This window comes from Numida meleagris, chromosome 1 (assembly GCF_002078875.1).
Source record: "Numida meleagris isolate 19003 breed g44 Domestic line chromosome 1, NumMel1.0, whole genome shotgun sequence".
NCBI classification, from domain to species: Eukaryota; Metazoa; Chordata; class Aves; order Galliformes; family Numididae; genus Numida; species Numida meleagris.
This window is the reverse complement of record NC_034409.1, coordinates 129,830,171-129,845,543: the sequence shown is the minus strand read 5'-3', so window position 1 is coordinate 129,845,543 and position 15,373 is coordinate 129,830,171. Positions and strand designations below refer to the sequence as shown.

Below are 15,373 nucleotides of genomic sequence, written 5' to 3'. Positions count from 1 at the left end.
AGAGTCAGTTTCATCCGGAGAGCTGTTTATCTCTTCCAGAAGTGGACACCTACTTTTGGCAAGCCAGAGGCCTCTTGCCATTCCTTTAATACATTAGCAGAAAGTAGACTAACTACTTGAAAACTGATTGAAATTTGAGAAATTTGATTAATCTAATGTATATGCATCTCGCTGCTGAACCTCAGATTTTACGTGCAATGCTATTAAGAGATTTAATGAAATGCCTATGGAAATGCCTGGAGGAGCTAATATTAAGGAAGTTATTTTACGCTGCACTCTGGGAGGCGTGCAACTTAAGTACACTAAGCGTGCTTTTCAATTAGACTTTTCTGTTGTGAAATATATGTTCAGAAAACATAGGTTAAAATGTTGTATTCTCCTGTTATTATTTTCAGGATAGTTTTGAAAATGGATTGATTCCATATTAATGGTTTTACCTTTGAATTATGTTGCATAATAACTTTTATGAACATGAATATATGTGTCCGCTATTAAAATCCCAGAGAACACTTAAAATCTTTCTCTTGATTTGAATAACTCACAATCTTCTGCACTGAGTTTTAGCTTCACTAGAGAGTGAGTGAATTTTCAGGGAAGTCAAGAACATACCTTTAAGTTTAAGAAACTGATTTGTCATTCCCCAGTGGCGAGATTTTTTATACACTATTGATGCTTTAAAATTCAAAGTACTTCTGAAAAAAACGAACCATCTCTTGCTTGGTTTCAAGTTTTATTTAAATCTAAAACCTCCATCAAAAAGGACTTCTCTGGAAGTGCTGCTGCTCTGCAGAATAGCTGTCTGGGTAGAGTTGTACTCTGACAATATTAAAATACGGTCTCTAGGAAGTTATTAAGGAAGAAAATCTCTCAAATGTTTTAACTTCTAAAGGAAGATGAGTAAAAACAAATAGAGAAATCATCATAAAAGTCATATTCGTGCATTCCTTTTTCATTGTTTTATACCACTGAGTTTGCTTTGACAAAACTTGAATGCAAAGTTGGCCTCAATACAGCGAATTTTGAAAAAAGTCCTATGGTTATATATGGAAATTGTAATCAAACAATGATAATAATTCCTTACTGGAATTATAGAATCATAGAATCATAGAATCAGCTAGGTTGGAAAAGACCTACAAGATCACCTAGTCCAACCATCCACCTACCACCAATAACCCCACTAAACCATGTCTCTCAATGCTATATCTAAATGTTTCTTGAACACCTCCAGGGACAGTGACTCAACCACCTCCCTGGGCAGCCCATTCCAGCGCCTGACCACTCTTTCAGAAAAGTAGTGTTTCCTAATGTCCAGCCTGAATCTCCCCTGGCGCAACTTGAAGCCATTCCCCCTCGTCCTGTCACCAGTTACAAGAGAGAAGAGGTTGACCCCCAGCTCACTACAACCTCCCTTCAGGTAGTTATAGAGAGCGATGAGGTCTCCCCTGAGCCTCCTCTTCTCCAGACTGAACAATCCCAGCTCCCTCAGCCGCTCCTCATAAGGCCTGTGCTCCAGACCCCTCACCAGCTTCGTCACCCTCCTCTGAATACGCTCCAGGGCCTCAATGTCTTTTTTGCAGTGAGGGGCCCAAAATGATCATGATGTATGTGCATAGAAATATGCATACATACTTATATATATATATATACATACACACATGCATCAATGTGAAGAGGTAAGTTAGGTGAAATTCCAGTGAGCACAGTACTAACCTATGGTGTGAGCTTTAAGCAGTGAAAGGGCACATACACTTGGAACTTATAATTACTTATGCCAAGCGTCACAATGTGCTGCCTAGTAGGTCATGCATAGAAATGCAGTGCCAGTGTTTAAAAAGACAGTCTTTTATCTGATATTTCTTGACTGAAACATACCCATCTTTTCATTGTCATTAACAATAGTTTTTGTGATGAGCTGTGGTATTTACATACACTGACATAAGGTATTAAAAAATATATATTAAATTGTCAAGAATATATTATGGTAACACAGTCCATGTATGAAAATAAATGATAAAGGGAAGGATTGCATTTGGCTTTGTCATTTTGGAGAATTTGTTCTACTAAGAATGTACATTTGAAAACATTTTAATGTCTTTAAAAAACAGAAGACAATCTTGATTCATATTACGTTCATCTGAAAATACCCCATGGCCTGTATATTTATCTTGATTATTGATTTATTTCTGCCATGTAATGTTCCAATATAAAAGTAGCAGAAATACATTCATTTGTCATTTGTTGACTCTGTACTTTTACTGTTGCCTTGAAACACCAGTGTGTGCTCTCAGACACGATGTGATTAACATTGTGCAATCACTTATCCTGAGTCAACCTGCTTTAGGAGCTTAATCAGAGCTCCATCTTCAGTAATTGCTAATCTGCAACTGAAAAGCTTTAAGAGTGAGAGGCAGAAAAGCAGATGTAATTAGAATTCTGTTTATGTGGCAAAAAAAAAAGATTAAAAAAAATAGCAAAAAACTGTGGAGCCTTTTTAAAATGCAGCCAAAAGCTTTTCCAAGTGTGATTTCTGTCTACAAAATGGTTATAGAAAGTAATCTGCCAGCTGAAATACATTACATTGCTGTGACAAAATAGCAGATATGACACTTGGTGAAAATTGCCATTATGAGAGAGCAGAAAAATCCACAGTTATCAACAAGGCAGATTTCTAAATTGCTTGCTAATCTTTTTTTACTAAACTCAAAACATCTTAGTTTTTAGCTTTTGAATGTTCCTAATTACCTTCACAAGTTCTTAAAAGAACCAGTAATCCTTTTTGGATGTCCTTGCTACGGGAGCTTTCTGTTTAAGCCTACAACTGAATTAATGTTCTGGTTATCCTCCCTCTGTGCTGTGACCTTCGCGGGGAGCTGTGTTCAGGCTGCTGTGTTTGTTTCTGTCTGTGAGAGGGAGGCTATGGCAGTGCTTTGTTGAGAGAGGCTGACACCCATCTGCACAGGGCCATAAACACAATTATTATCAAGCAAAATATACTGAAAATTGGTGATTGCCTGGGCTAATTGTAGACTGTGTCTTAGTTCACTCGGTATTTATTTCTTCATTTATTTTGCTGTACAGATTAAAGCATATGTTGATCAAAATCTTTCTCTTCAATCTGGCACTTTGCTTTCATTTAAAAATGAAGAATGTATCATTTACTATGTTGTAATAAGTAACTGATTTGGCATCAAATATGTTATCTGGTTTCTATTTTGAATTTGCCAGGCATAACAGTCAGCCGTCATTTCTTATGGTTTTTCTCACTGAATTATAAAGCTGTTTATACCATGATGTTTTAACCTGGTAAGAGGACTTGCTTAGGGTCCTCTGTCCACTTCTTGTTAGACCACTTCAGGTCTGCTGTGGTCCTGGCATTACTGTTCTTCAAACACAATAGCTTCCAGGGCAATTTTGTGCAGCCTGTTAATGGCTAGTGGAATGTCACGGAAAGTATTTCTGTCCCTGAGTGTCATAATCTGGCCTTTGTGCTCCTCATACTAAATATTTCTGTTTCTGCATATGGACGTCCAGTTCTGCAGGCAAACAAAGATGAATTCCTTATTAAGGATCCACTCTACCTGAGGAGACACTTCTAAAAGTACTGTGACTCCCATAGGATGAGCTTGAACTCTTAGGGCTAATGCTTGTTTGTGACCCATGTGATAAAAAGAATTTGAAGTGGTTAATAAGCAGAGTGTGTCTGAAAAGCACGTTTATTTGGGTGGAAAGGGACCTCTAGTGGCTCGCTGATTCCATTCTTTCTGAAAAATGTGTTTCACATCCGATTGCTTTAATTATTCCTAATGAAATATTTATAGCGGATACTTGATTGTCTATAAGAATGGAAATTCTGTCTCTCAGTTGGCAGTTTCTTTTATTTCCCAGTGTCCTACTTCTTACACTTCTCATTCTTCCATGCTGTTTAAGGATCATTAATCACCATGTGTTGATACCTCTTTTACATTTTATATGCTTCCTAAACAACTTGGCATCTCCTGTCCTTCTTCTGATGCCTCTTGAGGGAGATGAAGAAAAACGAGCATCCCAAGTAGCATGACAACAAGAAAGTTATAACTAATCTTCCTAATTACCTAGAAATGTCTGGTCAGATTTTCCGTTGTCATCAATGGAGTAATCTGTTGAACAGACAAAATGCGTAGCTACAAAAAGTTAGGCTCTTTCATGAAACTGGACTGTGGTCTACACAGAACGGCCTCATTACCACTGGCAGCATAGGGAGAGCAGTGGTTTTTTGATTATGGAGGTATCTATCTGGTTTGTGTAATGCCAAAGTTTGAGCCACAAAGCCTGTTGACAGTCTTCCTGTCCATTCTCAGCTACAGCAGGGAAGTGCAAAAACTAATGTATTTGAAAGAGAATTTTAAAATACAGCAGATTTTGGCCATAGGAAACAAAGTTGGCTTCGCCCCATGTGGTTTGATGCATTTCTTTCAACAGAAGCAGAGCTAAGCAGGGTGGAAATCCCAGTGATTCAGATGGAGATTGTTTGTAACAGCAATCCTGGACAACGATATTCCTGAAATTGGCACTCTGGGAGTGCCGGGGTCAGTTGCACTGGTAACTAAGGGCCATGTGCTTGTAAGAGGGAGAGGTTTGGCTTCAGATTTCCTGAGCCACCTGGATTTGGCACTGCTCAAGGCCTTCACTGTGGGTGCTCACGCACTCTTTAGCACTTGAGTTAATGAGGGCCGCTGGAGGTTGCCCAAGTTATTAGTCAAGCATTACAAATTAGTTTAAAATAAATATTCAGCACCAGCTGTCCCTTTGGAGACTGAGGAATGAAGTAAATGGTTTACCCAAAGACCTTGTTGTGTCTGTGGAGTTGTAGGTCTTTGCAGTCAAGTCAGCCTTTGTCAGGTTCAAGCAGACAGCTAAGTGCTCTGAAGGGCCTTCGTTTTAGGCTGAGCTGGAAAAACAGAAGTGGTGGTATAATTAATATTCTGTAGGGGTAAAGAGTAAACTGGAAAGAAACCACACATCTCCCATTTAAATATGTCCTCCTTTGTGTGTGTTCTGCTTATTAGGGGGAATTTTTTTAGGATCTTCTGTGGTTTGTTTTTTTTTGGGGTGGGGATGGGGAAATGGGGAAAAAGACTTTGTAATAGTTATAGTAAAACAGAGCAAATGAATTAGTTCAAGTTATTCCTATCCCCTACATAATCATTGGTTGTTAGGGCAAACCAAGTATCAGAAGGGTAAACCAAGTATCAAAATCAAATGTGCCTTTTTAGACATAAATAAAAGGATAAGTTAAAAAAAAAAAAACATTTTTAAATTTAAGTTTATTGTGAAGACATGCCTACCTGGAAAAAAAAGTAGATTTTTTCCTTACCTCATTCTTGAATATGAATTGTCCAATTTCATAAATGTTTACCTACGAAAATGGCAGCCAAAGCCATTATTCGTCACAGTAAATTTCTGCCTGAACACTTAAAAATACAGGTATTATTATGACCATATCAACCAAGATTTAATAGTGAAAACTCTTAGGTAATCTTATCCGTGAGTGCTGCTGGTAATAATAGATAGTTCTTTTTATAGCTATTCTGAATGTTTAAAATAATCCAGTTTTCTGTGAATGATAACAGAGTTCACTGCATTGTGTTCCCTAAATTTTAGTTGATTCCAAAGGATAGGTTTGGGCTGACTGATTGTTGTGGAAAAAGAAAAAAAAGTAATTGTATCAAATTGCAGAGACTTGAAGAAGAAACTGTGAAGTCGAAGTCTAAAAAGAGACAAAAGGGCAGAGTATTTATGACTCTCAAAAACCAAAAAGTGATTGCAAGATCGGACATCACAGGATTTTATTATCCAGGTATATGTTTTTGTCCACATTTCTAACATTTACTGGTAAAACATTACTTTAGGTCTTGTTTGGCTACTTTGTTTTAGTTTTATGGTGTTATTAAGAATGCTTTTTAAGACTTTTTTTTAGGGACAAATTTCTCTCTTGCCTTGGTACAATTTATCCTGGCTAAATGCAAATGAGGAATGTATAGTATAGATACATCTGAACTCAATGATATCTAAAAGTCTATAGAATTTTTTTAAAAATTACAAGAAATAAAAATAATTTTAATATTTCAAAGTGTTGTTCTTTTAGGAACTGTGATAAAAAATATAAATTCTACCAGCGCACTTGTTGACTTCAACCATGGGGAGAGCTGGGTTGTACCTCTGGAGTTCATTGTACCTTTGGGAGGTGCCATGCCATGCACATACCTACAGGTGAAAAATTGTTGTTTTTTTTTATGACAGCAAATACATGTTTTAAATTTTGTCTCTTTGTTAACACGCAGAAAAAAATGATAGTCTTTTTTATTTAAAGATTACATTCTTTATTTTAAAGGAGAGTCTGTAGTGATAGCATATTTAAATGTAGTTAAACCTAGAGACATACTGCTCTTTCCTTCAGAATGAAGGCAAATCCTGACCAGGTGATTCCTGGTGTTCTGTGAGTGGAGCATCCTATTCCAGAGAAGATCTGCAGAATTTGAATTAAAAAATGTAACATCCATCCTGATTTTTAACTTCATTTTTTGTATGAGTCTTTTATGTATGGAATAACCTAAAATTCCCAAGGTTAGTTTAAAAGCCTACTAAGCCCATAAGTTTTGTGCAAAGTTCAAGGTGGTGAAGGTCTGGAAGAGTTTTCTCATTCTGTTCAACTTCATTCTGTTCAGCTAGTTGAGCCCTGGTGTGTTTAGTAGGACTCTGTCCTTTTTTTTTTTCTTTTTTTTTTTTTTGCTAGGTATGTTTTCTCGCTAATTAGGTGGAAATTATGAGTGATGAGTACACGCAAGGACCAAATTCATTTTCTTTTAAAGACTCATATAAATCATGGGAACAAATCAGAATGACGATTCATGTAAATATTTCTTCATATTTAATTTTGTGCCTTGTTCACAAGCTATGTGGTTCGTTCCTGGTGTGTAGGTGGGAGACCATGTATTTGCCAGAACTGAGACACGGACAGGGAACAATTATTATGTGCCTGCCATTGTCATAGCAACACCAGAAATGGGGAGAATGAGTGCTAAACTCTACACAGTTCTGATGTTCAGCAACAGGAAAGTAAGTATACCTAGAAGACGAAACTACTTTGGCAGTAGTGTTACAATCATTCTGCTTTTGATGAGGCAGATACAATTTTCCAGGCGAATGAGCTCACCACCCCATTTCCTGTCTCCAGTTAACCAAAGTAAATCAGAATTCAGGGCCCAATGAAGAGCTGGTGTAATAAATATGAAATGCAAAATCCTGCAGGATAATTCATTTGGTGGCTTTCACAAGCTCTGTGCTGCTAATGAGAAATACAGGGTTTTTATCACAGTTGGTACAATCTTCATTTCATTTCGCTGTTTGTGAGCCATTATGATAATTTTACTACATTTTTCATAGTGCAATATTAAGAAAATGTACTTTGTACTTGAAAATGTTATCTTTAGAGGGTGATTACAGTTGCATTAAACCAGTTGGCTTTTTATACATATATTTCTTCTTTGTTTCTGAGCTTTAGATTTAAATTAGATGAATGTTGATGGTATTATTGCAGGAACACTGCGTAAGAAGTTGCCTTATTAAAATCAGCCAAACCAAATATGCCTTCTCCTGTCGGTATATAAGAATGATGCAGAGGGTGGATTATACAACGTGAGTATGCTCAAATCTAAAAATATGAAAGTTGTTTTACGTGAATCCTAAATGTTGCACTTTGAGTTCAACTATGCTTTCAAATTTCCGTAATTCTCTACTGTTGTCATGATCTGGTTTGCTCTTAAGATGTAACCAAGTGATCTGACCCACATGCATGTGCAAATTTTATTATCTGGCAATTTGTTGCCCTGTATTCATTTTGGAAACACTGGAGGTCCGTAATGGCTTGAAGTTCTTGCAGGATTGCCAAAAGGTAAATTTCTGCATAACATTACCAGACTGTGTACACAGGTTTGGTTGTATATACATTGGCCAGTTCGTAGGGCAGATAATTGAAGTTAAATTAATGAAGAGTAAATAAAATGTTCCCAACAATATTGTTGCCACACACCAAAAGAATGGATTCTCATTTAAAGCCTTCATTTTACATGCTTAAATTAAATAGAACAGATTTTGGCATAACCCAAAATAGTATACATTTTACAAGCCTAATGGTTGATCACACCAAAGCATTAAAGTCTGAAGTTTTCATTACATCATTTCTGGTTTTTCTCTCAGCAGCTGTAGCTTTTAGAAACAATGATATTCGAAATGGCAATTTATGTGCTATTTTAGTATTTGTTCTGTAAAATGTCTCTGTCTTTGAGGATAGTACTGTTCAGATTGTCCTCAGATTACCCATATTAAAAGAACGTGAGAAGTGCTTCCAAGCAACATTATTTCAAATGCTTTTGCTTATGTCTGATCACCTGTATTTTAAAGACAACTAAGCCCAGATACACAAAGGGACAGCGTGGAACTCAGAGCAGTAACGCCTGAGCATCTGGCAGATTTGAGAGTGGAGCTGAGGTGCCTTCGCTCTATGGATGTATGTTGAATGCTGCAATTTGTAGTGCAGAGTTTAAGGCAGCTACTGAGAATTGATGAAGACTGCTGAGCATCTAAAACTGGGACTCTCTTGCCTTAGGTGGCTACTTGCAGCCCTGAACTTGCCCTATTTGAGCCATTTGAATTCACAGGGTCCTCTTTTGGCATTGGATATGCTATATGAATAGTAATTTCTACCATGCAGTCAATGTAGATAGGCCTAACCCTAGGGACTCAGGTGAAGCATGTTAAAGTACCAATAAAAACCTCAGTGATCAGTGCTGATCCACAGTATTCCACAATTCTGCTGCCAGAATCACAGCAGCTTCTTTTGCGCATTCCCAACTTTATCGTCTAATGCAGTATATTTCTCTCCACGTTTTTCAAGAATTACCAATAGAAGCCTTGTACTCTAGAGATTGTACAGTTAAGAGTCTTTTAAATTTCCCACTGCTTAGAGCTGTCGCTGTCCGCAGTAAATCGCTTTGTGAGTTATGTGTGGACAGTCCCTGACAATGCACTTAGTGAATCAGAATTTTCTTCTTTTGCTTGCAGTGTTTTCTGCTGGGCTTTGAGTTCTCTGTAAAATCACATACTTGTGATGTGGAATCCCATTCCTTTCTTGCTGCTTAATGTGTTACTGTAGTATCATACAGAAAATCCTACTGTCCTCTTCTGGGCATTGACTACATTAACTCAGTGGCTGCATCATAAAAACCCAGTGCTGGCCATGATTTTACTTTGTTTCTTTTTGTAACCAGCATGCTGTGTTGAAAGATTGTTTTCCTTTTACAAGGTGGTTTACATTCAAAGACATTAAATAACCGTGTTTCATTAGTGACACATTAATCCCTTACTAATATTAGCAATACTGTGGCAGAGCTCCAGTTCAGATTGAGCTGGAGTTTCCAGTTTTCAGGGAGTATGGATGTGTGCTTCCAGCTGGAATTTATTATTCCTTATGTTCTAAATGAGGTGCCTTCCTCTCCTGTCATACTGACCAGAGGGAAGCAGTGCAGCATACTGCTCATCCACGTACACAGATCTAGTAAGAACACACTGATGTTGCTGTTAGAAGCAAACAAAGCAGAAGCATAATTTAATCAGAATGGAAACAAAAGGCTTAGTCTCAGTACTGGTATTAGAATCTCAAAGTGAAGATGGTTCATTTGTGTGAAGTCTTGTAGAAGTAAGGAACTAAAAAGTGAATTGGAAAGCCTATGCCTCCCTGTTGACAGGAAGCACACAGTGCACGTGGCTCTTGTATTCCAATAGCTTGTCCGAATCTTCAGCTCTGAGTTCTTTGGAACTGTCTTTTTGATGTTTGATATGGATGTGTACTAGGAGTCGTGTTTAATTCACTAATCTTTAGAGCTACTAATGCGTATCCCATTATTTTAATATCCGATGCTGCCATCTGTTTGGAGTGTTCTTCTGCCATCACAGTAGAAAGAAATAACTGTGGGCTCTGCAAATGTAGCCAACAAGTTCTATACAAAAAACACCACACGCTCAGGGCCCCCATCATAAAAGACAGTTATTGCCCAAATCCTCTGTAGTCATAAGGTAGAAAGAAGTAGAGGCTTGAGCCAGAAACTGAGGAACCATTCCCATTTGATGTCAGTAAATCGAATACCTAAATACTTGTTTCAGTTTTACTTACCAAAGCACTTCTGATCATGTGGGCCTTAATGCAGTCAGAGAGACATCTGTAACCGCATTTTGTGTCATAACAATTCTGCACTCTCTAGAAAGTTCAAGAGTGGTGTGGGAATGGACTATGAAGGGTATGAATTCTTGCAGAACTGTATTAGAATTGAGACTAATGGGGACACTGTCCAGAAGTATTTTTAAGGTGAGTAAATGTATGTAATAGGTTAGCTAGGAATATCATATCTACAGAAAAGAGAGAAACAGTGCATGCTGGTTTAGGTTGTTCTGTCCATATTTTGTAACAAAAAAAAAGGAAGTTGAATTATAAGAAACATATAGCCTTGTTAAATGCTCAAGAGTATGGTAAGTCCTTCTCTTGTCAGCAGTGTGAGATGTGGGAGAGGGTAAAATCTATGTCATATTAAAAAGGAATTTAAAAAGCATATGATATGTGTGCTTAGTGTATTTCCTTTTCTAACTTTCCAGCCCAGATCAAGAGTCTCCAGAGCCCCATCTACACTCATCTTTGGAAAATGAAGGAGGAGAAGCAGCAGAGAAAAGTATTGTGAAAGGAGATAGGGGAAAACAGAAAAAGAAGAGGAGAGCAGAGGACAAAAGACATGCCAAGGGGAGAATGTTGGACTCTGATCTTTTGTTTGTCTCCAGGAGGGAGGTAAAACACAGAGGAAGAAATTCACTGCCTAGGAATAAAGAAGAATTTGAAGGTAAAGAATTAGACTCTAAGTATTAAGGACTAAACAGGTCTGATAGGCCTTAGTTTATCCCCACAAAATAAACTAGGGTTCCACTGTCTTTTCAGGGTGTTAGACCAGTCTGCTTTCCCTTGTCTTATGTGATGGTGTTCATCCACCTCCTTTGGAAGCCATTCTTCACACTGATGATTCTCTGCACGTTTCCACAGCAAATGGAACAAATGAATAAAGCATGTTCTGGCATATCCTACCTTAATTTCCCAAACATTCATAGCAGCAGTGAAGATGCAGTAACATCAACCTTTGTACCTGCTAGTAAGCATAGTGTAAATTGAGATCCTTCTACTGTTTGTTACTTGTTAGATGAAAAGTATGGTTTTTTTTTCTATCTGAGACGTTACATTATTGCATATGGAGCTCAATGCTTCTAAGGTTAATTTGCTTTTAGTGTCTGAGCTAGCTCAGTTAAAGCAGACATCAGCATTTGTACTCCATGTCACTCGTCCAGTAGAGACCTGGGCTAGTCTGATACACCACAGCATGCCACAGCCAGCTCTTCCTTTTAATGAGACGACTGTCAGTGAAAAGATAATAGGAATTTTATAGAATCATAGAATCACAGAATCATTAGAATTGGAAGGAACCTTTAAAGGTCATCTATTACAACTCCCCTGCAATGAACAGGGACACCTACAGATAAATCAGGCCCCCAGCGTGATGGGGCATCCACCACCTCTCTGAGCAACCTCTGCCAGTGCCTCACCACCCTGGAAATACTCAGTTATCCCATTCTCCTCCCTCTTGGATGTCTTGAAATGCAGATGCTGTGTAAATGTGAAATGCTGATATGATCAGCAAAATCCTGTTATTGATTTCGTGCAGGTTGAAGGAAAGATGAAATGAAAGCAGTCAATATCTATCACTTTAACCCTGCCTAGCTTTATCAAATAATTTTGTAATTTTCTACCAAAACTCTGTCAAGACTTCAAGGTGGTATGCAGGTTGAATGTGCTGAGGAGGATCCTCTGTCCTCTTCTGATCGCATCATGGACACTGTTAGCTTTTTTTTTCTTTTCTTAAATTTATTTCTATTTGCATGTGTTTCATTAGAAAGGAGAAGGTCAAAGAGATGATAAAGACGTTAAAGATGCGTGATCATCCTCACAGAGTTTTATCAGATACTTCCTGATATAATCTCTGCCTAGGTTTGTGTATTTATCCTCTCTAGGTTTAAATATTTGTCCCATTTTCAAACTATGCTAATGATTTCATAGCATTTTGTGTATATAGTTTTGTAAATTATATCAAATGTGTAACTGAACCTCTGATACAAACATCTGTTTTAACTATGTTTATATATATTAACTAGTACATCTTTGCTGTGTGTTTTGTAACTCATCCATGTATTAATCCACATGTCTTCCTACAAATGATTCTGCTCACCTCATGTGTACGTTTCTGTTGTGTTCTATGAGGAAGTAACTTCTCCTGAACTTGAGTGAGCAGTGCCCAATATAGAGATGGACTTTTCTCCTCACAGAGATGATGTGGATTCAGCAACACAGTTCTTATATGGTTGGTTGATGAAGCCTTTCATTTCCATGAAGCCTTGAATTTCCACAGAGCTGTGGCTATTGGGGGGATGAATGGAGCATTTGGAATTGTTTGTGATTTGGTTCGTGCTGAGCTAAAATATTCCTGAGGAATCAATAACTGTCTCCTATTGTTCCTACTCAGGGAAACAACATTAACAGAAATTTAAAAAGTTTAAGTAGTTGTATTGTATTTAGTGTGTATTGGCTTCCTTATTGTGTGGATGTGTAATTTTGTCTTATTTCTTCCAGAATTATATTTAACACATTATTATTTTCATATGCATGCCTGCTGCTCCTGTAGTTTTAGCTAGTTCTGTGTGTTTAGAAGAGAGTGAAGTCCTGGCAAATTCCTGCTAACTTTTAGAGAGCCAATGAATCTTTGTCTGTGTAGCTCTAATATACAACTATTTGATTGAACAAGATCATAAATCCTTATTTTCTCATCGGCTGTTGCAATTATTTTTATAGACACTTAAAAAACATGTATTTATTTCTATAGAAAAATTATTCTTCCTGTCTTTCTCTCTGTTGTATAGTGCCTAAAATGAACATTCTTTTCATATATGTCCTTGTTGATTTTCTCAAATACTGGTCTAGTAAGAAGCTGAATCAGAAGACAATTCTAAGTGAAGTACAGGTGTGATATGCAATAGTAATCTGAAGGGCCTGACATACTAGGAAATCATAGCTAGCAGAACACAAATCTCTTTCCAGTTTATAATGAGATGTGACTTGAAGCAATTACACTGATGATTACTGTAACTGCCAGTATGGGGTAGGTGGGAGACCTCTCAAAATGATCATTTTCCATCCTTTTCTGAGGCAAATCTAGTTCAGCTGAATTGGGTTCAAAAGTGTAACAGCTGTGGCACCTGGCAGTCTGGGGGATTGGCTGCATTTCCCACATCAGGATTTCACATTTTTAGCACCCACTTGTTTTCCAGTCTCATTTTGCAGATAGTTCATTCACCATTTGGAGCTATCATTATAAAGCAGTGCTCCCATCTGTTGGTCATGGCTTGTTTAATAAGTAGTTGATGTCAGTCCAACTACGCTTGCATCTGTTACTGAGAGCAGCTGTGTGTTGTCAAGGGCTCCCCAACAGCCTCCAGATTTAGCTTTTGTTTTTCTGTTGATAGCATGTTACAACTTGCCCACAATGGCTCTCTCCTTGTCAGGGCTGTCTGTTCATCTAGAGAGGAAAGTGTATTAAAGTGGGAATCGTCTATATTGCCATAAAGATGGAAGCATACAGATATGGAAGGGAAGAAGGTGCAGGTCCATTGGTGTTGGCATGTGTTGAGGGAGGTGGGAAAGGCAATTTTTTCCACTTTCTCATCGCAAGACCGGGATGGTTTGTTTCAGCATCTTGGGAAGGTACACAGGAAGACTGTACGCAGTGTAAAGAAAATAAATGGTTTGCAAATAGTGTATGATGGGGTGCACTCATTTAACAGCATGACTTCCATTTTTTTTAAGGTAGCAGTATGGCAGCAGTAGCTTTCAGTATTTTAGTTCAGCAGTGTTTTTGTACTGCAGAATACAGATACAGTCAAGAAATATCTCAAACCTCCCACAGGCAAACTTCAGAGTTTTTTCTCTTAGGTTGCTCAAGAGGCATCAAAATGTGCCTTTCATGTATCTAAATGCTGATGTGCGTGTGTAAGATGATTTTCAAAGGCGCGCTTCTGATTAGATGATCTTGGAGGTATTTTCCAACCTTGGTGATTCTATGATTCCATGATTTTCAAGCCCTTCACTTCAGGATTTTCAGTGGCAAATGTAGTCAACATTTCTAAAACTAATCACGCTCATATCTTGTGCCCTCCACGTACTCCTCCTGTGTTGTTGCTTTCTCACCATGCATACCACGTCTTTGTTCTTCAGCTACCTCTCAGCTTTGTTTTCCGCTGTACAGGTGTTTCTTATATGATCATTTAAAACCAAATAAAAACCACAAAAAAACTCAAACCATAAAGAACGATGCAAATCAAAATGTAGTCTGTGTTTCTCTTCCTCGTGAGTTGGGCTTGGTGAACCTTATGGGTCCCATCCGGCTTAGGATATCCTGTGATTCTGTGATTTCTTTGTGTTTTTTTTTTCTTCCCTTTTTGTTGTTGTTGTTGTTTGTTTGCTTTTGTTTTTCATTTTTCCTACTGCTTCTGGTCTTTGGATATTCATTCATTACGATTGTCATTTTTTGTGCCAGAAGAGTGCTTAATTGTTGGTGGCCACATTCAGTATGATTGTAAGAAGTGATTTTCAGGAGCACAGTATTGTTAATAGCAAACCGGAGAAGCTGAGCATGGTCATAGTGGGTCCAATAAAGGTCCCTGCAGCCTGGTGTCCTGTCCCTAACAGTGGCCAGGAGATGGTTCCCAAGGAAGAGCTGGAACAAAGGTTGACGTGTAAATGCGCCATCCACAGGCTTAAAAAATGATAATACTTAAAAAGCAAACTGGTTTGAACTTGTGAGTATGAAAGAAAAAAGCCAAGCAGCGAAAGGCCTCTCTACACAGAACTATTGCTCTGTGGCCATAGCCATGGAGTCATTTGTTCTATGATGCATTGCAGGGTGTGTGCACATGTGTGGGGGGATGTTGGACTATTAGCTCATGGAGGGTCACTGTTTTCTCTCACTAAATAGCAGCTGTTCTCCCTTAGCACCTTCTTTCTCCATTTCATTGTCCTGGTGTTCATCAAGGTGTCAAGCTCTGCAGCCATTGATTGCTTCAAGCCGCAGCTCACCAGAGCATCCCTGTTGCTTGTACCGTCCTGCTGGGGAAGGTCTCCTGAGTCCAGTAGAAGCAAGACCATCAGAATTATTGCAGTCAACCCGGAGCAGCAAGGATTGGCAGTAAAGCCTCA

The 15,373-nt window shown here is 38.2% G+C and overlaps 1 protein-coding gene across 13 annotated transcripts in view; it reads left to right on the top strand.

The window, feature by feature from the left end:
• VWA3B (von Willebrand factor A domain containing 3B) overlaps positions 1–15,373 on the top strand; it is a 66,900-nt gene extending 51,527 nt beyond the window's left edge. For 10 of the 13 annotated variants that reach the window (XM_021412555.1, XM_021412519.1, XM_021412527.1 and 7 more), the window contains 6 exons: positions 5,716–5,836; positions 6,125–6,249; positions 6,958–7,095; positions 7,577–7,674; positions 10,684–10,922; positions 10,999–14,476. In XM_021412555.1, coding sequence (XP_021268230.1) covers positions 5,716–5,836; positions 6,125–6,249; positions 6,958–7,095; positions 7,577–7,674; positions 10,684–10,922; positions 10,999–11,054 — 777 coding nt within the window. In that variant the 3' untranslated portion in view covers positions 11,055–14,476. Of the gene's footprint in view, positions 1–5,715; positions 5,837–6,124; positions 6,250–6,957; positions 7,096–7,576; positions 7,675–10,683; positions 10,923–10,998; positions 14,477–15,209 lie in introns of those variants that run through there. The other 3 variants (XM_021412536.1, XM_021412545.1, XR_002443375.1) reach the window with 3 other exon arrangements.